The following is a 27,991-nucleotide window of genomic DNA, read 5'->3' on the forward strand; positions in this document are numbered from 1 at the left end:
TTATTTTTTTTAATATAAATTTATTTATTTTAATTGGAGGTTAATTACTTTACAATATTGTATTGGTTTCGCCATACATCAACATGAATCCTCCATGGGTGTACACATGTTCCCCATCCTGAACCCCCCTCCCTCCTCCCTCCCCGTACCATCCCCCTGGGTCGTCCCAGTGCACCAGCCCCAAGCATCCAGTATCCTGCATCGAACCTGGACTGGCGATTCGTTTCATACATGATATTGTACATATTTCAATGCCAAATTCAATGATTCTCCCAAATCATCCCACCCTCTCCCTCTCCCACAGAGTCCAAAAGACTGTTCTATACATCTGTGTCTCTTTTGCTTTCTCGCATACAGTGTTATCATTAACATCTTTCTAAATTCCATATATATGCATTAGTATACTGTATTGGTGTTTTTCTTTCTGGCTTACTTCACTCTGTATAATAGGCTCCAGTTTCATCCACCTCATTAGAACGGATTCAAATGTATTCTTTTTAATCATTGAGTAATACTCCATTGTGTATATGTACCACAGCTTTCTTATCCCTCATCTGCTGATGGACATCTAAGTTGCTTCCATGTCCTGGCTATTATAAACAGTTCTGTGATGAACATTGGGGTACACATGTCTCTTTCAATTCTGGTTTCCTTGGTGTATATGCCCAGCTGTGGGATTGCTGGGTCATAAGGCAGTTCTATTTCCAGTTTTTTAAGGAATCTCCACACTGTTCTCCATAGTGGCTGTACTAGTTTGCATTCCCACCAACAGTGTAAGAGGGTTCCCTTTTCTCCACAGCCTCTCCAGCATTTATTGCTTGTAGACTTTTGGATCGCAGCCATTCTGACTGGCGTGAAAGGGTACCTCATTGTGGTTTTGATTTGCATTTCTCTGATAATGAGTGATGTTGAGCATCTTTTCATGTGTTTGTTAGCCATCTGTATGTCTTCTTTGGAGGAATGTCTATTTAGTTCTTTGGCCTATTTTTTGACTGGGTCGTTTATTTTTCTGGAATTGAGCTGCAGGAGTTGCTTGTATATTTTTGAGATTAGTTGTTTGTCAGTTGCTTCATCCCATTTTGGAGGCTGTCTTTTCACCTTGCTTCTAGTTTCCTTTGTTGTGTAGAAGCTTTTAATTTTAATTAGGTCCCATTTGTTTATTTTTGCTTTTATTTCCAATATTGTGGGAGGTGGGTCATAGAGGATCCTGCTGTGATGTATGTCGGAGAGTGTTCTGCCTATGTTCTCCTCTAGGAGTTTTAAAGTTGATCTTTGCATGTTCTTTATATGTCCTGGGCGTGTCCTCTGTTGAATATAAGAATTATGGGAGGAAAATACCAAATGGAAATTCTATAACTGAAAAATACACAATAACTGACATCAGAAAAATCAATAACCAGGTTTATCATCACATTAGATACATCTGAAGAGAAAAGTCAAAGATAGAGGATAATTGCCACACTGAAACTCAGAGGGGAAAGAAGATGGGAAACAAAACAATATAAAATATATTAATTTATATAACACATATTATGTAATATATACTATGTATGTATACATACCCAGATACTGGTTAAAAAGTTTAACATAGGCGTAATTGGAGTTGTAGAAGAATGAAAGAGAAGGAGCAGAAGTAACACTTGAAGAGAAAAATAACTCATAGTTTGTCATTGAAACATCCTAACTCAGTTTTGGTGTGCTCAATAAATGTCAGCTATTATCACTGTCAATATTATTGCTTTTCCTACTCATGTGAAAAATTTATACTATTGACAATATCATTGGATCCAAATCTACTAGGACATTTATTCATCAAAGACCTTATGTTCCTGAGGTTTTTCTCTTCCTGCTCCTCCTCCACTTCCTCGTGCTTCATCAACAGCTTTATTATGGCAACCCCCTCCAGTATTCTTGCCTGGAGAATCCCGTGGACGGAGGAGCCAGGTGGGCTGCCATCTATGGGGTCACACAGAGTCAGACTGTGCGACCCCAGAGTGAGACTGAAGCGACTTAGCAGTAGCAGCAGCATACTTTAAATCCTCCTATTTATTTTTCCTTTTTTGTTATATTTACTAGTTTATTTTATTATTCTACATGTAAGTGATATCATGTAGTATTTGTCTTTCTCCAACTTATTTCACTAAGCATAATATTCTTTAGGTCTATCCATGTTGCTGCAAATGGCAAATTTTCATTCTTTTATGGCTGAGTAATATTCCATCTTGAACCAGGTTATCTGTTGATGGGCACTTGGATTGTTTCCATGTCTTATCTTTTGCTTCTGTGAACACTGAGGTACATATATCTTTTGAAATTAGAGTTTTCATTTTTTCCAGATATATGTGTAGGAGTGGAATTGCTGGGTCATATGGTAGCTTTATTTTTAGTTAGTTTTTTTTTTTTAAGGAATCCCATACTGTTTTCCAGAGTGGCTGCACCAATTTGCATTCCCGTCAATAGTATAGAAGGGATCCCTTTTCTCCATACTGTTTCCAGCATTTTTTATTTGTGGACTTCTTGATGATAATCATTCTGATTGATGTGAAGTGATACTGCTTTGTGGGTTTGATTTGCATAATGAAGTGGAGCATCTTTTCCTGCGCCTATTGGCCATCTCAGTGTCTTCTCTGGGAAAATGTCTATTCAGGTTTTCTGCCCATTTTTAAATTAGGGTTTTTTTATGTTATGTATTTTGGATATTAGCCCATTATTGATCAAATCATTTGCACTTTCTCCCATTCAGTAGGTATCTTTTCATTTTGTTGATGGTTTCCTTTGCTGTGCAAAAGCTTTTCAGTTTAATTAGTTTCCATTTGTTTATTTTTTCCTTTTATTCCCTTTGCTTTAAGAGACAGATCCAAAGAAATATGGCTAAAATTTATGTCAGAGAGTGTTCCATCTATGTTTTCTTCTGTGAGTTTTATGGTTTCTGGTCTTACATTTAGGTCTTTAGTCCATTCTGAGTTTATTCCCCTGGGCTTCCTTGGTGGCTCCGGTGGTAAAGAATCTACCTGCAGTCCGATACCTGGGTTGGGAAGATACTCTGGAGAAGGGAATGGCAATCCACTCCAGTATTTTTGCCTGGAGAATTCCATGGACAGAGGAGCCTGGAGGGCTGTCATCCATGGGGTCACAAAGAGGACACAGCTGAGTGACTAACGCACGAGGTATAAGAGAATATTCTAATTTCATCTTTTACATGTAGCTGTTCAGTTTTCCCAGCACCATTTATTGGAGAGACTGTTTTTTTTCCCTTGTATATTCTTGTCTCCTTTGTCATAGTAAATCCCATTTAAAGTATACAATTCAATGTATTTAGTATATTCACAGATTTGTGTAACCATTACAAAATTTTTAAAACATTTTAATCTTTCCAAAAAATCATCCCCTCCTCCAAAAAAATTAAAAACCCATAAAACTGCACCCTATTTCCCTAAGCTGTCAACCTCTGGTAGCTGATACTCTACCTTTTGTCTCTACAAATTTGACTATTCTGGACATGACATGTAAATAGTATCATATAATATGTAGTCCTGTATAACTACCTTCTTTCAGTTAACGTAGTGTTTTCAAGGTTTATCCATGTTGTAGCTGTTATCAATAGCTCATTCGCTTTTATTATATTCTGTTGAATAGATGGATAGATGGAGATATAATGAACTGAGATGGGGAAGATTGAATGAGAAGCAGATTTTTAGGGAAAGACTAAAATTCAATTTGGTAACATGTTAAGTTTGCCATGCCTAAGAGCCACGCAAGAAGATTTTTCTGGTAGGCAGTTGAATGTAAGGGTTTTGAACTCGGAAGCCTGGGAGGGCCTCCTGGTATGAATCTGACATGGGGTCTTTATCTATAAGAATATCACTTGGTAATATCTGTTTATTTATTTATTTTTTTTGTTTTTTTCATGCAGCTAGAAACAAATTTAGTTACACAGTTACAGATGTAAGGCAACATAGTCATTAAAACAAGTTAAAATCAAAATTAAAAGACACATTAAGTCCATAGTTAAAGTGCAACGTATTGCACCAGTCCATTTTAGGGTTGGTAGATGTCATCAGATGAAGAAGAGGCATCGCATGTGATTGCTGTTGAAGGTATTCACAGACTTGGAGAAAGTCCTTTCCTTGAAGTGGAGATGTCCACCACCGGAAGCCTTCCATTGATGAAGAGAATCTTTATAACCTCCTTAGCCTGTTCACTACGACAGAGAAAAGCCTCAATCCATCCAATAAATGTATCTACCCAAACTTGTAAGCAAGAATATCCATTAGCTTTTGGCATATGAGTAAAATCAGTTTCCCAGTCCTCTCCAGGATACTTCCCACTTCGTTGTAATCCAGATGGGGAGAGATTTTGCTTCCAAAACCTGTTCAGCAGTCGCCACGGCATAACCTGCTTTACGCTTTCCATCCTTGTCCTGAAGGATCCCGGATGAGCCCCCAAGATGAAAGGTTGTTGTTGAATCACGACGCCGGGATTCTTGGCCCCCGGAGGAGAAGAATTCAATCCGGGGCCAGAGACGAGGCTTGATCACTCAGAGCTTTTGTGTAATTAAGTTTTATTAAACTATAAAGGAGATAGAGAAAGCTTCTGACATAGGCATCAGAAGGGGGTAGAAAGAGTACCCCTGTTTATTTATTTTTAATTTGGCTGCACCGAATCTTAGTTGCAGCACGTGGGATTGTCCATCTACATTAAGGCATGCAAACTCTTAGCTGTGGCATGTGGAATCTGGTTCTCTGACCAGGGATGGAACTCCGGGCCCTCTGCATTGGGGGTGTAGAGTCTTAGCCACTGGACCACCAGGAAGTCCCTCAGCTGTTAACATTTAAAGCCATGGAAATGGGGGAAGTCACAGAAATGGATAAGGCCACCTAGGAAGAAGGATGAGGGGAGGGCAATCCCCTGAAGCATGCCCACACTTTAAAGGCCAGTCGGAGGAGACAAGCAGCCAGAGAGCGGGAAGGAGGAGCATGAGGGGCCCTGCCGTGAGAGGAGTAACCATCAAACTCCACCAGGGGGACAGGGGAGGTGAAGATGGGGAACAAACGGACTGTTCTCTTAGACACCTGAAAGCATTTGATCACTTTTTACACTTTTTACTTTCCCCTCCTCCACAGCTGTTTCAACATGCCTCTTTCTAAGCACAGGCGCTCACAGCCGTTTAAGTACTTCAAGTGTTAAGTCTCAGTGATGTTTCCATTTTTGGTTTTTTTGCTTATCTGTTTTCTTATCGCTACAGCAATAAGTATTATGTAGTAATAATAGAAAAAAAAATCCATTGTATTAGATGATAACATCTGCCTGTTCCTGAGCACCCGTGTGGCCAGCAGAACAGCATCCCTGTAAGTGCTGTTTCTCCCTCCTGGCCTCAGATGGGGACCCAGTGGCAAGAACGATGCTAATAACCTTTGCTACTTACTCGGCACCCGCTTGGCTTCATTCTGGGCTACAGAGCCGGGAGCTTTGTGTGAGGCTCATCCTCCACTGTATGAAGCCAGGGGCAGAAAGAAAAGAGGGCTCTTTACCATATCCACCTGGAGGCTGCCTGCTAAGTGCACTGTTTAATTAGACATGCCTTTTATCCTAGGTCTCTGGACCGGCTAAAGCTGTGGTCTCTGCTCCCAACAAGGACTAGGGGAAGAAGGGGTGGAATTAATTAAACCTAGAAAGAGACATTGAGGGGTGGAGCTAAGGGGGGAAGAGAGGAGAACCCTTTAAATACAGAGTGCACAGAGGGCTACCCAGGAGCGCATCCTCTACTGTGTCCTCTGCAAGAAGGAGCCAGCCCTGAGCCCGAGCGATATGATGGAACCTGAGGAGTACAGAGAGAGAGGTGAGCACGGTTGTCCCTGGCCTTTTCCCTGTGGCCACTCTTCTAGAAACGGCTGCTTAGATGTTGGGGTGTCTTTTGACTGGAGCATTAGAGCTGACTCTTGAGAGTTGGCTTCTGCAAATTTTTTCCTGAGAAGGGAATGTGGGATCAGAGTTTAAAACTTTTCCCGGCCTCTTGTTCATCATCCCTCTCAGGCACCGAATCTCATGGACATCCACACTGCTGAGCCACGTTCTTCCTTTCCACTTTCCCACAGGATAGGGCATTTGGATTTCTGATCCACTAAATGGGAAAAAGGGGATCATTCATTTTCTGAAAGAGAAAAGAATTCCTCTTAGTGTTCTGCAGTCACTGCAAAAATCTCATCTTTCTTCCTGTTTGTTTCTCTCTGTGTGACTCTGCCTGGAGAGTTCTTTCATTTAGTCATTCATTCCATATTTAAAGAGTACCTACTGTCTCTCAAACTTGTGTGATGAGCAAAACCAGATGGTTATCCTGTTTTTCAGGCATGGCTGTCCTAAGAGGGGAAATAGGTAGTTGCTTATAATTTCTCTTTTTATAAGTGTTTATATCCTCATCCCCACTAGTAAGTTATTTTGCGGTAAGTCATGGTCTTATATTAAAATCCAACTTTTCCTCTCATCTACCCAGACATAACTCACTAAGTAGACATGTCTGCATTTCAGTGGACATTAACTTATTCCATTGCTTTCCAAAGGCATTCAGCCAAGAGCAGGTTCCTGTGGACATTTATCCTGTGTGTGGAACACAAAAATATTCCATACAGTCCCTGGACAAGTGGAGGGCGAGGGCTATGTCCAAGGCTCTCAGAGCACTGGGGGGATGCTGCTGCAATCACGAGAGGCATCAGGCCATGGGAGGGTTGGAGGAGAGCACAAAGAAGAGAGAAGTCCTGGGAGTTTTCACAGTTTTGTCTGGGGCTAGTTCTGTTCCTAAGAATTTTTCGTGAGCTGATGCATTGGGAAGACATCAGATTGTCTTTCCTTCTTTCACTCTCTCTGTTGCAGGCATAAAGGAGCCTAGGGAGTCCTAAGGAGGAATGATAGATACTGAGAGAGACAGAGAGGGAGAGAGACAATGACAGAGACACAAAGAGACAGAGGCTCTGAAGATAGGGACCCTTTTCTGCAGAAATGAAAGGGAAGAAAGATAATTTGCAGTGACTTCAATATTTGACTTGGGTGTTTTTCTTCCTTATTTTTTTTTCCCTGTTAAATCCTCATTTAATGAAGTATACCTCTCAAACATATCACACTTGTTCAGGGATCAAACGTTTGGGTGGGTATGATTGCAGTTAAGAAAAAAATAGGGAAAGACTACAGTGAAGTCTTAGAGTAGAATTTGAAAAGATTTATAACATGTATAATATTCAATCAGCATACCACATTTTCCTATTACAGATTTCATTCTTCTTGGTTGTTCACTGTAAGTAGATATAAGAAAAAGGGGACATGATTTGACTCTTAAGACATGAAATCTATCTATGTATGAAACACATAAAATTTGTTTCTAGATTATTTGGAAAACATGTAAAGGAGAATCTTTCATAATAATTGTTGCTTTGGTTAATCGTATCCCACATTAGCTTTATAAGGTCTGCATTTTCTTCCTTATTTTATTTGTTCATTTGACAAAATTTTTTGAGCATCTGAAAACTTCCAGGCGCTGAGGTGTTGGTGGAGACGGAACTGAGGGAGATAAGTTGATTAAGACGTAGTCCTGCATTTCCCCAAGATTTCAGCCTAGTGCAGCATTCTTAGTCTGGGCCTGTGGTTGTACTTTGGGGAGTCCATGCACCTCAGAAATTATACACAAAATCATATGTGTATAAACCTACAGTTTTAATCAGATTCTCAAAGATGTTCACAAGTCCAAAAAATGTGAGGAATTAATGGTCCAGTGGAAATGGTGAACTAATAGAATTTTTAAATCTTTTATCAGAACCAGGTGTGGAAGCTTGCCATTTGTGCCAACAAAGAGTATAGGGGTGTGTGTGTGTGTGTGTGTATGTGTGTAATTTCTGGTTAGAAAGAACCACAGTGTTTATACTGAACCTCTAAGGTGATGAATAAATACATACTCTGTTTTTTGAAAAGAAAAAGAAAGGTGGGAGAGTTGTTCAGGATTGATATGGAGAAGGGAAGGGGAGGAAAAATAAGTACTTTACCTTGGTGAAATGGCAACCCACTCCAGTATTCTTCCCCGGGAAATCCCATGGACAGAGGAGCCTGGTAGGCTATAGTCCATAGGGTTGCAAAGTGAAAGTCGCTCAGTCATGTCTGACTCTTTGTGAGCCCATGGACTATACAGTCCATGGAATTCTCCAGGCCAGAATACTGAAGTGGGTAGCCGTTCCCTTCTCCAGGGGACCTTCCCAACCCAGGGATCAAACCCAGGTCTCCCTCATTGCAGGCGGATTCTTTTCCAGCTGAGCCACCAGGGAAGCCCAGGGCTGCAAAGCAACTGAGCAACTAACACTCTCACTTTTTTACCTTGGTTTTAGAGTTTGAGGCCTTGGGATTTTTTCCTCTTGTTCATTTATATAGTCACATACTCTCTGCATCATTCATTCACTCCTTTGCACACCTCTTAATTTTTAAATTGAAGACAAGCTGTGTGCTGGAGGTCAGACCCTTCCTGACTCAGCCCATGAATCCATCTCCTTCCTCACCAAGTCTCTGGCCCTAACCCAAGGGCGATGGGCATGGGTTAGCCAGCCCCAGTCAGGGGACATGAGGCTGGCCTCTCTGCCTCTCTTTTAGGAAAGGAGATGGTGGACTACATCTGCCAGTACCTAACCACTGTGCGGGAGCGGCGGGTGACTCCGGACGTGAGGCCTGGCTACCTGCGAGCCCAGCTGCCTGAGAGTGCGCCCGTGGAGCCCGACAGCTGGGACAGCATCTTTGGGGACATTGAGCGAATCATCATGCCTGGGGTGAGATGCAGTCACCTCAGGGTGATTCTGGATGTCGGGGTGAAAGAGGGTGGGCGCTAGGCCTGGAAACCCTGCTTTGAGTAAACGTGATATGACCCCCAGGCCCTAGACCACCAACATCCCAGCCTATCTCCTGGGCACATGGAGGGCCAGGACTTGGACTGAAGTTAGGTTTCTGGTGCCAGGACTGACCTGCAGAATTGGGTAGGGAGCAGGAAGGAGTAAGAACTACATCCTAGGGCCTGTCTGACAGAAGGGTGGAGATCTGATGGAATAAAATGAGTAGTGAAAATTGGACCAGAGGGGGAAGGATGACTGTGGGGAGCAAGATGGAGTGGGTGGTGGGAGTTAGTTCCTGGTGCTCCTGTTGGCAGAGCTGGGGGCTCTCCTATGGAATCCTGACATGTGCCAAAGGGAAGCAGGGAAGCCAAGAACACCCACCTCTGACAGCATTCCGATTGTCAGGTTGGGGCGCCAGGAAGCCAAGTGAGTCCCAGTCACTTTCCCCTCTGAAGTGGGAGCTATATCCTTCCTGACCAAGGGATATCTGATGGATCTGCTTTTCAGGAGTAGGGAGGAGCTCCCCCGAGTCATCTATACTCTCAGGGACAAGGGGCACAGCCTAGTGACAGTGAGAGGGGGGCCAGGGAACTGACAGAGGCTGGCTGCTGCCTGGGGCTTGTGCTGGGGCCGCCGTGGGCTGTGATGGTATCCCGAAGCCCCAGGTGAGGAGCTGTGCCCAGTGCTCCTGCTGCAAGTGCACCGTGCTCCTCCCACGGAGGGGCTGCCTTTTACTGCGCTCCACGTGCCAGGCACCGTAAAAGCTACATTGCAGACTGGCTTGTTTTATCCCCAAACTGAGGCTCAGACAGGTTTGTTGATTTTCCCAAAGTGACAGTTCTCCCTGCGTGGAGTGCTGGTGTCTTGAACCCCATGTGTCCAGCTGCCCTTCCCCAGCGTGACTTGACACTTGCTCCCATCACCCCCGAAGAGTTTTGGACTTAGATGTGCCAGAAGTACACCTGGAGGCAGGGGCGAGATAGTCTTCAAACATAGCAAGTGATAGCAAATTTGTACAAAGGCAAATGCTCATCTCTGACCATTCAGCCTATTTCACAAGCATCGTTTGACATTTTCTATATCAGCAAAGCTCTACCAGGGAGGCTAGCTTCCTGATAAGATTATCTCATGGATTTCATTCTGTAAAATGTAATTGGTGGAGGCACCAACCGTAATTTGCTAGTGAGATCGAAAGCAACTGTCAGAAGAGGTGGAAATGAGCTGATTCATTTGACTGAAAAATTCCAGCAGTTGCTGGGGGTGTGGTTAAAGAGGTTCATTTCTGGACCTAGAGGTCTGTCTGTTTTGATAAGCATTCCTCCAGCTTATCTGATCTCATGTATCTTATTAGAACAGACAATTGCCTCTCGATAAGGCCAGGAGGTGGAAGCCCTTCTCTGGGTTTCCAAAATACTGTCACTAAGCACATTGATAATGAAGACCCAATCTTTCATCTCATCTCTCAGGCTGCACCAGCCTCTGAGAGTTGGCCTGAAAGCAGTTGGCCCTTTGCTTTCTCATATGGGTCAGCACCTCATTGAAAACTGGGTTGATTTCCCCCTCCACGCCTCACCCTAGACACAAAAGAAGAAAAACTCTTTTTGCCTTAATTCCAACCTTGGTTAGAGAAACCAAGGAAGGGAGGGAGGGAGAGAAGAGCAGAGGGAGAAGGCAGAGTGCCATCCTGCTTAGGTGTTGGGGTCCGGAGTCAGGCAGTCCTGTATTTCTGCCATCTGTCCTTACCAGATGTATGCAATCATGGGGATGTTGTCTCTCTCTGCCAGCCCCAGTTGTTATCTGTAAAATAGGGATGATGGTAGAAACTCCTAATTGGAGTACTGTGAGAATTAAATAAGATAAAGCATAGAAAGTGGAAGATGTTGTTATTACCTATGACACCTTCTGCCTGGTGAAATTCAGAGGAAGAGGTCTGTTACCTAAGAGTCAAGTCAGGATGTGATGCGTTTATCACCATGTGATTAGCTTACCATTAACATTAGTGCTTTACATTTTACAAATTTCTTCCCAAGCTAATTCACACAACAACCCCAGGAGCTGGGATTTATTTTATGATGAGAAACTGAGGTTGAGAGAGAGAGAGAGGTACAGGGGAGGATCCTGGCTTTATGAGGTCTTAATTGAATGCAAAATTTGGGACCCCCTTAAATTAAAAAAAAAATGAAGAATTAATCTTGAAAGAGACCCATGCAAACATGGGACCTTGATGCTTAAATTCATTAGCTTCACAGTCAATCTACAAGGTCATACAGCTTGTTAATAGCCAGCGGGTAGGACTGGAACCTGTGTCCTTGGGCTTAAATCTTGTGCTCCTTCTACTATACACACTCTCCAGAACACTGTCCTTGCTCTTGAAGGATTAAAGGGATTTGTGCACATGAAATAACTCAGTAATAAACCACAATGTTATCTCATGGGCTCTCAGTAGGGTGAAATATCTAGAATGAGACCGTCCCATGGTTTTGGGGAGGGGATCATGGAGGAAATGCACTTTTAGTAGCTTTCTAAGAATTAATAGGTTTTGGAACATCGTGTCTGTATGAGAAGAGCCTTCCTTTGGGGAACACAGCTTTGCTCAAAGATGTGATCACAGATATGAACGGGTCATGTTTGTAGATTGGTGAGATGAAGACAGAGGGGGCCGATGAGACATCAGAAATGTTTCTGAGATTTGTTGTAGGGAGTCCTTCCTGTCCACTGGCTCCTCCTTTCATCTGGTTAGTCCAGCTGTGGGTGCAAGGGTTAACCTGGAAGCAGGATCCCATATCCTTGGACTGGCATTTCTATCCTCTGGTCTTCTCTCTTCATCTCTACTGGGAAGCTCAGTACAGCTTTGAGCCCATGCCTGCCCAGGGAACTAGGGATGCCTTTGCAAATGACTGGATGAGATAAGCCACCTGCTGCTACAGAGCACAATCTCCCCTTCCTTTTTTTAAATTTTTTATTTATTTTTACTTTATTTTACTTTACAATACTGTATTGGTTTTGCCATACATTGACATGAATCCACCACGGGTGTACATGCGTTCCCAAACATGAACCCCCCTCCCACCTCCCTCCCCATCACATCTCTCTGGGTCATCACCGTGCACCAGCCCCAAGCATGCTGTATCTAGGAGTGCTGTGGGGGCTAAGCATTGGAGACGGATGCAAAGAGTACCCAGAATCCACAGCTCTGATTCCCATAGCAATTTTCATCTTGCATATTCCCTTCCGGTCTTTGCCTATGTGCAAATGCTCCACTGATGAGCGAGCTTAGAATAGGAGAAATGTGGGCAGCAAGAACTGTGAATATGTCTTATTTTTATGGATTTGTGTCACTTGTTTGGTTGTCTTGAAAGTGTCAGCCGATCTCTAGAGTGGGTGCTTCCCCGTACCAGGGAGGGTCTCTGGAGGAGGAAAGCCCTGGCACCTGCCCCCTGGTGCCACATGTGTCTATGCTCTGACTCCAGGTGGTGCACTGGCAAAGCCCCCATATGCATGCCTACTACCCAGCTCTCACCTCTTGGCCATCACTGCTGGGAGACATGCTGGCTGATGCCATCAACTGCTTGGGATTCACCTGGGTAAGTAACAGTGGCTGTGGCTATAACCAGTGGTAAAGAGGGCATAGCAGGAAGGGACATCCTGGGACAGACGTATTTTGTCCTGGCTTCTGAACAGGGTTTCAAGGTAAATATTAACAATAGCTACTTTCTTTGAGCTTAAGCTTTGTATAAATGACCTCACTTTATTCTTTAACCCTATGAAACTATGAGTATTGGCCCCATTTTGTAGGAGCCAATTAAGAAATTAAGGCTTAAGTAACTTATCTCCCCGAGACCACACAACTCGTACAGATAGAGATGAGATCTGGACAGACATCTGGTTATTACCAGTTTGTGACATTCTCTAAGCACTTTGATACCTAATGGTAACATTGTCTTTGAGTGGTTAGGGATATTCCCTAAGATTTCCCTTAATAAGCTCTTAAGCACCAATCAGCTTTAAGTTGTGCCAGAATCCTCCTAGAACAGCTCTGTATTTTAAGCCTTGACTATTATAGGGTGTGTGTGTGTGTGTGTGTGTGTGTGTGTGTGTGTGTGTGTGTGTGTGTGTGGGGGTGTGTAGGGGTGTGGGGGTGGGTTGGAAGCTAAGAGAATTGCTATCTTTTCCAGGAGGAAGTGGTTTCTTTCTTAGTCCTAAAACTTCCCCCTGGCCTTTAGAATGCTTTTCAGTTGGATATTTTAGGGACTTAGGGAGCCAAATAGAAGCCAAATGGAAGTTTCTGGGCCTGTTTGTCCATAAGGCTTTGGAGTCACAGGAGAATTTACCTCATTGAGGATGGCATGAACCAAAGCCCTGTTTTCTTTTCCCCTTTTGGTCTGGCAGGGATGGAGCACAGGACCTGAAAGTGGTCCCTTCTCCCTTCTCCAGGGACAAGACAGGTTAGGCCGAGGGAAGGTCAAGGCAGAGACAGATGTGTTTGGGGGGCGGTGGGGGCATCTTGGTGCCCTGAAGCAATCCAGATGAACTGCTTCCCCTTTTTCAGGCTTCCAGTCCTGCGTGCACAGAGCTGGAGATGAACGTCATGGACTGGCTGGCAAAAATGCTGGGACTCCCTGAGCACTTCCTGCACCACCACCCCGGCAGCCAGGGAGGAGGCGTCTTGCAGGTGCCTCTTCATAGCATAGGGACGAAGTAGGAAAAGATAAGCCAGACTTGCCCGGGCAGTTCTCGTGTTTTCTATGGAATTTCTGCCATGTCGCTCACACCACCACCATCACAGCCCACTGTCACCGTGATCACTGCCACTGTCACACGCGACACGATCATCACAGATGTCACAGCCCCACCACAGGCCTTGCTCCCGCCGTTGCTGTCGCTACCATCTTGACTTCTGTTGCCTTTAAAAGCAGCCACCACTGTCTCCACTCTTCTTTTAGCTTTTTTTTCTTTTTGGAAAATGATTAAAATGTCAACAGGGCTTCTGAGTTGGACACAACTGAATGACTAAGCACAGCACAGCACAAAATGTCAGCAGGGTTTCCCAGGTGGCGCTAGTCGTAGAGAACCTGCCGGCCGATGCAGGAGATGCAGGAGACTCTGGTTTGATCCCTGGGTCTGGAAGGTCCCCTCTGGGAGGGCACAGCAATGCACTCCGATTTTCTTGCTTGGAGAATCCCATGGACAGAGGAGCCTGGCAGGCTACAGTCCATGGGGCTGCAAAGAGTCAGACACGACTGAAGCGACTTAGCATGCACTCACACACACACACACACAATGTCAACATGTGATCCCATTTCTGGGATCACCTGATTCACGTTTCTTAGTTTATAATCTGACAACTCCCCTCTCTTGTCCCGTGATACACTTTATGGTAATTGGAAAAAAGAAGGCAAGCAGAGACTTCTTACCCACCCTCCTATGTCCAGGAGATCCTTGCCAGTGAGAGAAATTAACAATCAATTTATCTTAACCTCTAATCCCATCCGTTGAATATCTGTCAAATGATAGTTCTTCAAATATTAATTTTTTTGTCAAGATCAGTGCAGCACAGAGGAGCTTGCTGGGTGCCTTCCATAGGCTGTGCACATTGCTAGGTACTTCTGCATCTGTAAACCCTTGACATTCATGAGGGTTTGGTTCTGAGACCTTTGAGAAGCCCCAAATTCTTGAATTCTTCTGTAATGTGTCATTTTCTCGATTTTATGATTAGGTAGAGAAATAATAATCATAATTTTTCTTCCCTCAAAGGGTGGATGTTAGGATTCAGTGAATTCATCTCTAAATAAAAGTAGCTGTGCTGCCCTGAGATGAGAACTGGGATGTTTGCTGCCCCCATTTGCTAGCTAAGTGACTGCCTCTCTCACTCTAGTCTTTTAAAAAATTATTCATTTATTTATACATTTTTGACTGCACTGGGTCTTTGTTGCTGCACACGGGCTTTCTCTAGGTGTGGCGAGTGGAGGCTACTTTCTAGCTGTGGTGCTTGGGCTTCTTGTTGCGGTGGCTTGTCTTGTTGCGGCACACAGGGTCTAGGGTGCGCGGGCCTCAGTAGTTGTGGCACTTGGGCTCGGCAGTCGTGACACGTGGGCTTAGTTGCAGTCTTCCTGGACCGGGGATCAGACCTGTGTCCCCTGCATTGGTAGGTGGATTCTTAACCACTAGGACCGCTAGGAGAAGTCCCATCTCCTTCCAGTCTTGTACTGATTAAATCTGATCCTCACAAGAAAGACAAATTCCTGCATGTTGTAGACCTTCTGGGTGTTAGCAGATAGTTACAGCTTCAGATATTATATCTGGAAGAACATGCTAAATGTCTGCTGGGCATGATCTTGCTTTCATCTAACTATCTCAAGAATCCTGTAGGTAAATACTGTCATTTAAACATCATCCCAGATGTTTGAAACCAGAGCACTGGACCTCAGAGAGGTTAAAATTTTGCTCCAGATCATACAGCTGGTGAGTGGAAGAATGAGGAGTCAAACCCCAGGCCTGTCTAAATCCAAACAGTGCTTTCTCCTGTATCCATCAGCTCTATGAACTTGGTTTAGTCCTGTCATCTCCCTGAGCATCACTGTTCTCATATGTAGACAGTAATCATGTGATGCAGGTCTGATGAGGAGCAAGTGGGATGGCAGAAAGTTCTTTGTAAACTATGAATTGCTATATGGATAGAAGGTGGTATCATTATATTATTATTACTATGCTGCTGGCTTCCTTATTATGGAGTAGTTTTTAGCCACTGAATATCTTGTGGGATCTGGTCTATACCACTCTCTGTGACACAGTCTGCCAGGCTTTTCAGAAGGGACCAATCAGTTGTAGGTCACCTGAAGATTTCAGGAAGCCAGGATACCAAAGACTGAGCAAATGAATGACAAGGAGCATCAAGATTCTTGGGAGGTTGCTGAGGTGGCCCCCAGGATTCCCACAGTCACTGCCAGAGCAAAATCCTACCTAATATTTTTTGGATAATGATAGTCCCCTCTGGGAGGCAGCAAAAGAGTCGCTCTCCATTTTATAAATGGAAAAGAGCCTTCTGGAGGGGCGATACTGGCTTAAGGTCACAAGAGCCATCAGCAGCAACACTGAGGCCCAAGTCCTCTCGCCCATGGGCCAGGACCCTCCCTCTCTGGGATATCCCTGTGGAAACAAACTCCATTTCACACCTAATACTGGGTTGGCCAAAAAGTTTGAGTTTCTCCATAAGATGGTAGGGAAGATCTGAGCTTTTTGGCAAAAGATCTGAACTTTTTGGCCAAATGAATACATTGAAAATTATTTTTTTTAAAGACACAGGGAACGAACATATCTACAAGCAGACATGTATCGAGCATTCTCTGGACATTCTCTTTTTGGTCCCTGTGGCCTATAAAGATGTTGTTGAAAATTGGAAAGTTATAGGAGAGGGAGGTTTCCCAGGAATGCATAGGAGGTTGTCAATGGAGATGGAGAACAGGCATGCGAGCTGGGGAGTGGGGGGAGGTAGCTCCTTAGGCAGGAGCTGTGTGTGTGCTTCCTCAAGAATAGCTATTACACACCCACACCCACCCACACACACACACACACACACACACACACACACCCACCCCTACGAAGCTGGGGAATTTGTCAAGAGAATACGCGGAGAAGCTACCACTGTGAACCTTGCTTCCACTGCAGAGCACAGTCAGCGAGTCCACCTTGATCGCCTTGCTGGCAGCGAGGAAGAACAGAATCCTGGAAATGAAAGTCTCTGAGCCTGAGGCGGACGAGTCCTTCCTGAACGCCCGGCTTGTGGCCTATGCCTCCGACCAGGTGAATTGCCCAACACAGGCCAAGCCTTCAGGCAGGGAGGGCTGGGCTTCTGGAGTCTTAATTCTTGAGTGATTTCCCTGTAGACAGAAGCTTGTTGGGTTCAGGGCTACTCAGGCCTGGGAGATTTTCCAAGGAACCGTGGGGGAAGACAAATGTCAGATACTGTATTTGCTTCCCTTTGTCTGGTTTCAGTGGTTTCTGGGAGTGCTCATTCCCAGACGACTCTGCTAACAGTTTTCCGTGGTCCTTCCAGGCCCACTCCTCGGTGGAAAAGGCTGGTCTGATTTCCCTGGTCAAGGTGAAATTTCTGCCTGTGGATGAGAACTTCTCGCTCCGAGGGGAAGCTCTTCAGAAAGCCATCAAGGAGGACAGGGAAAGGGGCCTGGTGCCCATCTTTGTAAGTCAGACCACATTCTCAGCTTAGAACAGTAGAGTTGGAGGGGGAGGAAGGAATTTTGGCAGAATTCAGGTAAGTAACAGGCTTCAAACAAGAGCCAAAAGGTCCTGAAATATACTTTGTTTTATAAAGTATGAGTTGATATGTTAGGAAATAAGTTGTGTGGGTCATAACCAGTATTAAAAGAAAAAAAAAACAAGAAATAGAATAGAAAATATGAGAGTACCTTCCTGTATTGAGAATATGCATGTGTGGTAAAACTTTTATTTCAAATGCACATGTGTATATGTCCTAGTTGGCTCTCTAAAAGATATTTCTTACTGTTGTTGTTGTTCAGTTGCTAAGTTGTATCCAACTTTTTCTGATCTTGTGGACTGTAGCAGGCCAGGCTTCCCTGTCCTTCACTATCTCCCTGAGTTTGCTCAAGCTCATGTGCATTGAGTCGGTGATGCCATCCAAGCATCTCATCTTCTGTCGCCCTCTTCTCCTTCTGTCCTCAATCTTCCCCAGCATCAGAGTCTTTTCCAGTTAGTTAGCTCTGCACATTAGTTGACCAAAGTATTGGAGCTTCGGCCTCAGTCCTTTCAATGAATATTCAGTGTTGATTTCATTTAGGATTGACTAGTTTGATCTCCTTGCAGTCCAAGGGACTCTCAAGAGTCTTCTCCAGCACCACAATTCGAAAGCATCAGTTCTTCAGTACATAATTTCTTACTGTGGGTCATGTTAAAATATAGTGTGAAATACCTGCTGTTCCAGTCAGATGCATGGGGTAGATAATGTCTCTGCCAAAATCTTTTTTCAGGCTGAATGTGTCACATAAGCCTATCTTCCCATGTTAACTGCCTTTGTTTTCCCCCAGGTCTGTGCAACACTGGGGACCACCGGGGTCTGTGCATTTGACTGCCTGTCAGAGCTGGGCCCCATCTGTAAGTGTTTGCCTTGTCTGGCTAGGAAGACAAGTGATGAGTTTTAACATGTTCCCTAGAGTAAGAGCCTGAAGCCAGCTCAGTGGAATTCTCCTGTTCCTCCTTGGTCAAGGCACAGAGCGTGGGAGGAGTCACCAGAGGTCACAAGTGCCTTCTCCTAGGCAGCCAGGTCACCTCTTCTCCCAGTGGGGGACTGGGCTGACCTCCCTTGCCTCCCATCCTCAAGGCAGCAGTGAGAGGTCCTCAGATCTCTCACCGTCTCCCTTGTATGTTGAAATATGCTTAAAGCAGGGTGTATCCAAAACAGAGGGTAAATGAGGCATAGTGGAATATTTTCTAGTCTTGGCTAAGAAAATGAAAAGGGCAGGGCAGAGTAAACCCCTGAGTGCGGGGAATAAGGGCAGAAGAGAAGCCCAAATGTGACTGTTCAGAATTCTCAAGTGAGAAGCCCATTAGGAAAGAGAGCCCCTCCCTCTCTAATGTTTGCATTGGATCCATTAACCTTGTTCTCTGGGCCGGTGGTAAATTGGCTTCTGTTCCAGAAAGCTCTGAGTGGAGCCCAAGAGAGTGTCGCCCCTCTGGTTGGTGAGAGGAAAGGCCAGGGTGAGGCTTGTAGGCTTTCCCCATCGGGGTGGCCCTGCCTCCCTGAGTCCCACTCCTTGCACTGACACCCTCCCCATGCCCACATGCCTCGGTGTCTTATTCCGCCCCGGGCATCCTTGCCTAGTCCTTCCCTCGCAGCCAGGCCAGATGAAAGATGCTTTTTAGCTGCTGGTAACAACCAACGCCCCCCCGCGCTGCCATCCCCAGCAGGTGACGTTTGCCTCCTCAGGTGCCCGTGAGCAGCTGTGGCTCCACATTGACGCTGCCTATGCAGGCACTGCCTTCCTGTGCCCCGAGTTCCGGGGCTTTCTGAAGGGCATCGAGTATGCCGATTCCTTCACCTTTAACCCTTCCAAGTGGATGATGGTGCACTTTGATTGTACCGGCTTCTGGTGAGTGTGGCATCCGGGCTCCCAGCCTGTGGGAAGGCCTCACTTCCTTCAGAGAGGCCTGAGCCCACTTATGCCCATTTGGAACCCCGCAGGGTCAAGGACAAGTACAAGCTGCAGCAGACCTTCAGCGTAGACCCCGTCTACCTCAGGCACGCTGACTCGGGCGTGGCCACCGACTTCATGGTGAGTGGCGGGCGTGGACAGCCTGGCGGCCTCTGAGATGGAAAACTGGCTGCTTCTGACCCCTCGAGGGTCTCCTTCCCTCACATTCTGAGCCCATCCCACAGTATTGCCGCTGTCCACCTTCAGATTCAAACTGTGCCTGAGCATACAGAATGAAACCCAGAAAACTTTGTAAAAAACCCTAAAAAATGTGACCCACCTTTGAGGCAGTGTGCAAGTTTCCTAAGTATCTGTGGCATTTGAAAATTCTCCCAATTCCCTTCTGCCTCCATCCTGGGTAACCTTTTCTGCTTACTCCCCAGCAGCAGGGCAGGAAGGAGAATTTCTACAGGCAGGAAAAGAGGCTCCTTGCTTACACCACTGTCCTCCTTTAGTCCCCATCGAGGTGCTGTGGGAAGCTACGCGGTGGGGATGGGGCAATGGGTACCCTTCCTGAAGGCCTGGATGCCTCCAAGCGTTCCTGTCTGCCCAGTAGCTGCACCTCAGTCTCTTGATGCTGTACACATTCTCAGTCTCTACTGTCTCTTGGGGAAATAACTTCTTCAGATTTACTTCTCAGCCTGAAGATGGGTCCTCCCTTTAATTTTAGGGGAGACAGGGATGTAAGAGCTTCCCAGGTGGTGCTAGTGATAAAGAACCCCCCTGCCAATGCAGGAGACGTAAGAGATGTGGGTTCGATCCCTGGGTCTGGAGGATCCCCTGGAGGAGGACATGGCAACCCACTCCAGTTTTTTTGCCTGGAGAATCCCATGGACAGAGGAGCCTAGTGGGCTACAGTCCATGGGGTTGCAGAGTTGGATAGGACTCTTAGCAACTTAGCATGCGCACACCCAGTGATGTAAACTAGTAAATTACATATAACATAGCCAAAGCGAGGGAGAGTGAGATGAGCTGGCTCTGAGATTCCATACAAGCAGTGGGCTTTTGGGAAACTTAGTGAACCTCTCTCAGCCTTGACTTTCTCATCTGCAAAATGGGCTTTGTGATACTGGTTTCATAGGGTATTGTGAGGCTGCAATGGAAACATAACATGTAGATCACTTATTACTGGGAATGTGGTACATGCTCCATAAATGGTAGGCATGACATTTCTAAAAGCTCTTCTTTTAAGCTGCAGAGATTTGTTGTATAGTAAAGAGATTAAGTATGTAGGTACCAAAGACAGATGATCTGTGTTTGAATTCTGGCTTCTCCATTTATTAATTTGTGTGGACTTGGGCAAATGACTTAAACTATTTAGGTTTTCTCATCTATAAAATGAGGGTGATAATAACAGTACTATCTTCTTAGGCTTGCTGTGAGGATTGAATGAATGAATTCAGAGAAGCCCAGAGAGCGATGCCTGTTATCTGTGAGTCATTTTTTGTGAAGAGACGGTTCTGTCTTCTCACCTTGGGCTGAAGCATCTAGGCCTTTTACTCCTAAAATAATCACTCTATCATCTCTTGATTATATTGGTTACTATCCCTTGGACCAGTTCATATTTCTTAAGATTTTTTTTTGAAGCTTTTTGATTAGAATTTCAGTCAATAAGCTTACAGTGGTCTGGGAGGACCCTCCAGAAGTTGATAAAAATAGAATAATGGTTCTTTCATCACTACTGTCCTGTGTAGTGGGTTTTCAGTATTTTTTTTAATAAAAAAAATATAGCAGCCCAAGGGCCAGATATCTTCAGGGATAATTCTGGGTGTCTCTCCTGAGTATGATATGATGCCTATTTTCCTGTAAGTAAACTTGGATCATCATAACTTAAGAGCATTTTCTTACCTTGGCCCATTTTGGATTTTATGTTACTTTTGGTGTTTTTGTCCACAACCCTACCTCAGGATCTTCTTGTGGCTCATTCCCATCACTTTTGAGATTTCATGGTGCTCTGTCTCTTGCAGATCACTCATAAGAATGTTAAATTGAGCTTTCCTTGGCACTGATCCAGGGGAATCTAACTATGAATATTTCTACAACCAGAAGGTGCTACTTTATTTTTTCCTCCCCCCACCTCTAATCTTATGGATTTTAATTTTCAAATCTTGAAGCAGTTCCTAGAAAAGTGAAGCTGCTGTCTGTTGTGATCCCAGGGGTCTTCACTTCTGCTCTGACTCATACCTCAAGCTCTTTTTCAGCCAGGTCACTGAAACTTTAAATAAAAGCTTATCCATTTTAAGATGAGCCAGAAATAGAGCAGCAAACTGGTAGAGAAGACTTGAGGACTTCATCCCTGGGACCCTGGAGCCACCTAAAATCAGGGCTAGAGTCTTCTGACATCAGGAAGCTTCCTCTTCTCCCCACAGTTAGTGGAGAGGGCATTGTCTTGTCCTTGGCAGGGAGGCTGGCAAAACCTTGATAGGACATAGAAAAGATTTGGTGATACCCTGAGTTAAAGAAGAGCCATGTCCAAATTTCCTGTTCCAACAGAAAATATCAGCTAGAATCACCCTCCTGGGTCAGCATGGATTGATTTCAGAATAGTGACAAGAGAAACAACTGGGGGATATGGACAGACTGTAAAGAAATCAAAATGAAAATCATCTCTGCTTCTCATTTAATTTGCTGGTCAGTTATTGTAGTCAATTGGCCATAGCCATCTGGAAAACTATATTTTTAGGAAAGACCACTATTATCCATTCAATAGTCTACATCCGGAGTGTCCATCTAACTAAGGGTGGAGTTTACACTTTCCTTGTCACAGGGATTTTTGTCCTGTATCCAGGTTTTGATGCCCTCTGCTGGTAGAGAAAGTCCCCAAGCTGGTCTTCAACACAAGAGTGTTTTGCTTGGAAATCAAAGGCTTAGTACTTGATACAGAGAAATATTGTCCATCAACCAAGGGGTCATGTCCAAACTGTGCCTGAGTCGGGAACTGGGGTGAAGGATGCAGATGTGCACAGTTTTGAGGATTAGGCCATTCTGTGAAGGACCAGATAAATATTTGATGGAACAAATATTTATTTTTAGTCAACAGAAATTGTGGCAAAGCTTTCTGACACTTGAGGAGGAGGTCATTTAAACTCAGAGTACTCATCGGACAATTGCAAATATTTTCCAAACCCTTTGCTCTGTTTTCAGACCTTAGAGATTGCTGTGGAATTGGTTTGAACATTTTCAGCTCTTTGGTGCCTGCAGCCTTGAACTTTAAGCTCTGCTGGACTTGGTCACCAGGAGCAAAGGGTCAATTTGAGTCTAACAGAGGCTGAGATATACTTGCTTATTTGAAATCCAAGGACTGGAATGCTGCCTCCTGAGGACACAGGAATGTCACAAGGAAGATCAGGACAGGACAGTGATATTAAGTGACGATCATCTTAGTTCTAGGCAGAAATGCCGCTGTGATTGGTGGCTCACATTTTATCATCTAAATAGCCACCATCTACTGACAGTTTCCTGTGACGCTCTTCACCCTGGTTCTCTTCACACCACTTCCCTGGAGGTGCTGCTCATTCTTGTCTCACGAGGAGCCCGTGAGGCAGCACTGCCCAAGGGCACAGGTAGTCAGAGGCAGAGCTTGAGGAGAAACCCAGGTTTTCCAGACTCAAGCATCTGAGCTCTTGACCCCCATACTTTACATTTTTGTAATAGAAATAAAACTTTATTTTCTGCAATTCAAGTGATTAGGTTCTTTTTGGAGAAAGTTGTATTTCGCCCTATCTTGGATTTCAGCCTGGGATGAAACGTTTAAAGTAGCATTTAAGGCAAAATGTCTTCTCCTTGGTTCAGGGTCATGGACTTGGTGTCCGCCTGTGCCGCCCTTAGGGCCAAGCTCACTAGGGTTTGGTCACATAATGCAGCGGCCTCCGTGTAACTTGCCTGGCTTCTTACCAGCAGGCTCGGGAGTCATGGTGACAGCGCGCGTCCCTGGAGGGCTGTGTGGGCAACGGATGATGAAGCCCAGTGGGGTGTGTGGCAGCAGCGGGGGCCCTGTCTTTAACCACGAGCACTGTCTTCCTTTGTTCTAGCACTGGCAGATCCCCTTGAGCCGGCGCTTTCGCTCTATTAAACTCTGGTTCGTGATTCGGTCCTTTGGGGTGAAGAATCTTCAAGCGCATGTCAGACATGTATGTAGTGGGCAGATGTGGGCGGAGCCTGGGCTTTCTTTATGGCCTAGTGGGGAGGAAGGCTGGTTTCTGCTTTGCAGACCTGCCCTAGGGACTTGTGATGTATGGCTCAGATGTCTGGGCCTGTTCCTGAACTCCTGGGACTTGATTATTCAGGGTGGCCATCTGTTTGTTAGCTAGAGGATCACTGAGCAGAACGTGACACCAAGGGCTGTCTGGTGTCTGTGCTGCCCATTTGAGTGTCTCACCATCCCTTCTGCTACTATGGAGCACCGGGGGGGGGGGGGGGGGGGGGGGCATGGCCTGAGAGCCTGGTTTGCAGAGAAAGAAACAGAGAGTAAATCAAAGGGCGGCATGTGCCCAGGGTAGGAGCCTGTGTTTTAAATAATTACTCAGAGTCACAGCTGTCTGGAAATGTTAGTCACTCTCACGGTTATGCCAGAAACCTGGCTCTCCTGGCTTAGACATGTAGACCTACCAAGTCTGGAACAAACTTCCCTGCATTATGTCAATAAGTATTTACTAAAGGCGTATTTGGTACAATTTATTTCAACTCAATTCAAGAAAAAAATTATTGTGTTAGAAAAGAGACCCGGAGGTGACTGAGATAGGTACCCTCCCTCTGTCAGTCTTTTTTTTGTTTGTTTGTAAACCTTCATATTTATTAAACCTGCACATGTGATAAAATGGCACTGATCAAAATACACACAAGCACATATACAGGTGAGTATTGGTAACCCCCAATCTATAAAATTCATAGATTGTGTCCATGTCAATATACTGGTGGTGATACTGTAGTATAAATTTGCAGGCTGTCATCATTGTAATAAAATGAGTAAGAGAGCATGTGATCTATGATTTCTTACAAGTACCTGTGAATTTATAACTACATGAAAATAAAAGTTTAAATTTATTCAGACCACATTTAAATTTTGTTGGTAAATTTCACAATGACCGTCTCACTGTGACACCTCTGTAGGGGCACTTCACAGGTAAGAACTGAGCCAGGTGGGTGCAGTGACTTGCAATCTGTATTATGTCTAAGATTTTTGTCAAGCAGCACTAGACAAAATGGCTAAGGCTCTGTCATATTCTTCCCGGAAGGGGTGGAACTTAACTAAGAATTTTTGTCAGCAGTATTTTCCTCATTTTTACAAGTGCCCATGAGAAAGACAAGGTTGTTGAATAAAAGCAGCAGGCTTAATCCAAAAATGTCATCCTTTGTTCCTCTGTGTGTCTCTTCCTGTCCACCTTTCCTCTAGGGAATTCCTTCCTCCTTTAACAAATACAAAGCCCAATGAAATGGTTGAATCACTAAGGATGACTGGCTTACTGCTGGTAATTTTACATTTGTTATTAACATCAAGGTGTTGGTTTACTGGGTGCTGATCAATGAGCGGCTGTCGCCCAGCCTATTGAGGGACATGAGGCACTTTTGCTCTCTCTAGATTGATTTTCAGACTCAAGACTGAAATGTAGTCGCTAGGGGATGAGGTGGTGGAGGTTACAAATTGTCAGGAAAATGCTTTTGCTTCCAGTTTAGGACTGGCTATTGACCTGCAGGTGCTGGCCCACTCCCCTCATGCTGCCTTTTCCTAACTCAAAGTCCTCGATTCCTATCAGCTCCCCTTTTCCTGCACTAGGCCCAGACCCTGGGGCCTGGCTTTCAAGGACCAGTTATCAGCCTCTAAGCTCAGGCTTCTCCCTGGCCCATTCTGGCTGCATCCTCAGTGTGCCTCTGCGCCTTCACCTGTGTTTCACTCTCCTGAACCACCCTCTCCTCTCCAAATGATGCCAGCAGATTAAGTTCAGCTTCTCCCAGGAGCTTCCCTCACTATTCCACCTGCCATCATCTCTAGATTTGTACCTGAGATGTCTTACTCATGTAGATTTAAGAAAAATTTACACAGAAAGTTCTCAAAATTGGTAGGGCAAGATGGAAATGGGTTTGGAGGGAAGGAGGTATGGGGGAAATGATGACAGAATTAGAAAGTAAATTGTGAAAGTATAAAATGGCTAGAAAACACTTAGTAGAGTGCTTCCCCTGAGAGAGAGTTTTAGGGCTTGAAAATGAAAAGTGCTTAGGGAGAGATTGGAGATAATTTTAAACAGACCACGCCTTGGAGAGAGAAAGTGGTTCTGGATCAAATCAAAAGGATTGTTAGCTAAATCCTTTTGACTTCTCTTGAAATAGAGTAGCCAGTGTGAGAGTCAGGTAGTAGCAATTACTTAGCAAATAGTTTATTAAGATCCTTCTGGTTACCTGGGGAAATTTTTAAAAATGAAAGAAAGGGCAAAAAAAAGGGCAAATTTTAGCCTTATTTAGTTAGTAATTCTAAGAAAAAAAAATAGGAAATTAAAAATGATAACTTCAGTGAAAGATCAATATGGTACAAAGCTTTAAAATTACTTTATTGTGGTAAAATATAGATAACATAACCCTTAAATTTTAATCTTAAAAAATTTTTTTTCTTTCTTTTTTAAAAAAACGTATTTTGTATTAGGGTAGAGCCAATTAACGATGGTATAATAGTTTCAGGTGAATAGCAAAGGGACTCAGCCATACTTATAACATGTATCCATTCTCCCCCAAACTCCCCTCTCATCCAGGCTTCCATATAACATTGAGCAGAGACAACTCTAACCATTTTTACGTGCATATTAAGTGGTATTAAGTGGTATTAAGTACACTCACAAAGTGTTCAACTGTCATTACTATTTCCAGAACTTTCCCTTCATCCCCAGCAGAAACTCTGTACCCATTAAACAGGTTTAAAGCCTTCTCCATGAGGATAATAGGTAAAAATATATTCTTTGTGGAATGTCAGAAAAAAAGAGGATAAAGGGCATTTGAGGTGAAAATGTTTGAGAGGTTAGGGGAAGATGGAGACTTAGGATATGGGGGCAGGGCTGTCAGCAGCCCACACTGTGCCTTAATGTGCAGGAGAAACAAATGTTGCTTCCTCTGAGCATTTGCACCCTGCAAGAGGCACCTGGCTGGCAGTTTAGAACGTGGGCTGGGTGTGGGCCCTTGCCAGCCCCTTTGGTCAGTCTGGAAGCTGAGACACCTGAAGCTGGTTTATGAGGGCATATTGCCTTAATGGCAAGGCAAGTGGCTTCTGGGAATTCCTTGGTGGTCCATGGTTAGCACTCTGTACTTTCACTGCTGAAGGCCGGCGTTCAAATCTTGCTTGGGAAAGTAGGATCCCGCATGCCTTCTCTTTCTGGGGGTGGGGTGAGAGAGGGCCTTGAGACATGAGTTCTCAAAGTGGAGCTAATGTGACAAGAAATACAGAGCCATTGGAGGTTTTACAGCTTGGAACAAAATCAAATGGAGAAGGAAATCAGGCAGAAGTCACTTAGGTCTCCATGGTTCACAGGCATGACAGCTTTAAACCTGTTTAGCAGGGCGAAGTTTTATGCACAGTCTTCTCTTCCTGTTAATAATCTCAGTTCTCTCGATGTTCACAATTCTAGGGCACAGAAATGGCTAAGTATTTTGAATCTCTGGTCAGAAATGACCCTTTCTTTGAAATTCCTGCCAAGAGGCACCTTGGCCTGGTGGTTTTTCGTCTCAAGGTAATGCGATCTTCTGTCTCACAGGAAGGGTGTTATTTGGTGACTTTCAGCCTCTTGGAAATGTAAATACTGGGCTTCTGCGGATGCTTACTGGGAATAATGTGGTATGCTCTTGTCTTTATCCTTCAAACAGGGTCCTAACTGCCTCACAGAAAGCGTGTTAAAGGAAATAGCTAAAGCCGGCCGTCTCTTCCTCATTCCAGCCACTATCCAGGACAAGCTGATCATCCGTTTCACTGTGACATCCCAGTTCACCACCAGGGATGACATCCTGAGAGACTGGAATCTCATTCAGGACGCTGCCACTCTCATCCTGAGTCAGCACTGTACTTCCCAACCCAGCCCTCAGGGGGCGAACCTCATCTTCCAAACCAGGGGCCCCAGAGCCTTGGCCAAGGAGATGTCCTTTCCCCCTGTCAACGGGGCAGGCGATGACCCAGCCCATTCCAGGAAGATCGTCAAGCAGCCTCCGCGTGTGGGAGCCAGTCCTGTGAGCCGCCATCTTGAAACCGTGCTGGACCCACTGGATGACTGCTTCTCTGAAGAGGCTCCAGACGTCACCGAGCACAAGCTGTCCTCCTTCCTGTTCAGTTATTTGTCTGTGCAGAACAAGAAGAAGGCAGTACGTTCCCTCAGTTGCAATAGCGTGCCTGTGAGTGCTCAGAAGCAACTGAGCACAGAAGGCTCTGTGAAGAATGGTGGCTCCTGCCGGGTCAGAGTCTTTTCTAGGTTCCCAGAAGAGATGATGCTGCTGAAGAAGAGTGCCTTCAAAAAACTAATCAAGTTCTACAGTGTCCCCAACTTTCCTGAATGCAGCTCTCAGTGTGGGCTACAGCTGCCCTGCTGCCCTCTGCAGGCAATGGTTTAGACCAGCGGGTTCAGCCTGGGTCCATAAATGTGCTTCAAGGAGTCTCTGAACCTCTTAAAATTGATTCTGAATTTATGTGCTTATATGTATGTGCATTTTTCTTGGGAAAAAGCCAATGATTTCTCATGAACCTCATAGAGGTTCATGACCTATGATAGGATTCAAATAGAGAATTTAAGCCAGCATGGTCCAGAAGACTCCAGCAGGCTGGCGAGAGAGAAAGGGTCTAGGGTGGGGCATTGATGGGCAGCTTCTGTGGTTTAGCTTGTGACACTGAGACTTTCAAGTTTCATGAAACATAATGTGGAAATAAATTGTGCTTGTCTCTGAAAAAAA

General features: G+C 44.8%; 1 protein-coding gene across 1 annotated transcript; it reads left to right on the forward strand.

Annotated features, from left to right (window-relative positions):
• Window positions 1-5,722: 5,722 nt before the first annotated feature.
• HDC (histidine decarboxylase) lies at window positions 5,723-27,991 on the forward strand. Its single transcript, XM_004010621.6, has 12 exons — window positions 5,723-5,839; window positions 8,623-8,795; window positions 12,326-12,439; window positions 13,405-13,527; window positions 16,521-16,655; window positions 16,909-17,052; window positions 17,915-17,981; window positions 18,814-18,976; window positions 19,069-19,159; window positions 23,110-23,208; window positions 26,686-26,787; window positions 26,921-27,991. The coding sequence occupies exons 1-12, from the start codon at window positions 5,809-5,811 to the stop codon at window positions 27,653-27,655; spliced, it is 1,977 nt and encodes a 658-aa protein (XP_004010670.2). The 5' UTR covers window positions 5,723-5,808; the 3' UTR covers window positions 27,656-27,991.

Source organism: Ovis aries, chromosome 7 (genome assembly GCF_016772045.2).
Source record: "Ovis aries strain OAR_USU_Benz2616 breed Rambouillet chromosome 7, ARS-UI_Ramb_v3.0, whole genome shotgun sequence".
In the NCBI taxonomy this organism is placed as follows: Eukaryota; Metazoa; Chordata; class Mammalia; order Artiodactyla; family Bovidae; genus Ovis; species Ovis aries.

Coding starts and splice junctions, on each gene's coding strand:
- HDC (XM_004010621.6), top strand. CDS start 5,809: ATGATGGAACCTGAGGAGTACAGAGAGAGAG. Junction 5,840..8,622: donor TGAGGAGTACAGAGAGAGAG/GTGAGCACGGTT, acceptor CCTCTCTTTTAG/GAAAGGAGATGGTGGACTAC. Junction 23,209..26,685: donor TTCAAGCGCATGTCAGACAT/GTATGTAGTGGG, acceptor TCACAATTCTAG/GGCACAGAAATGGCTAAGTA.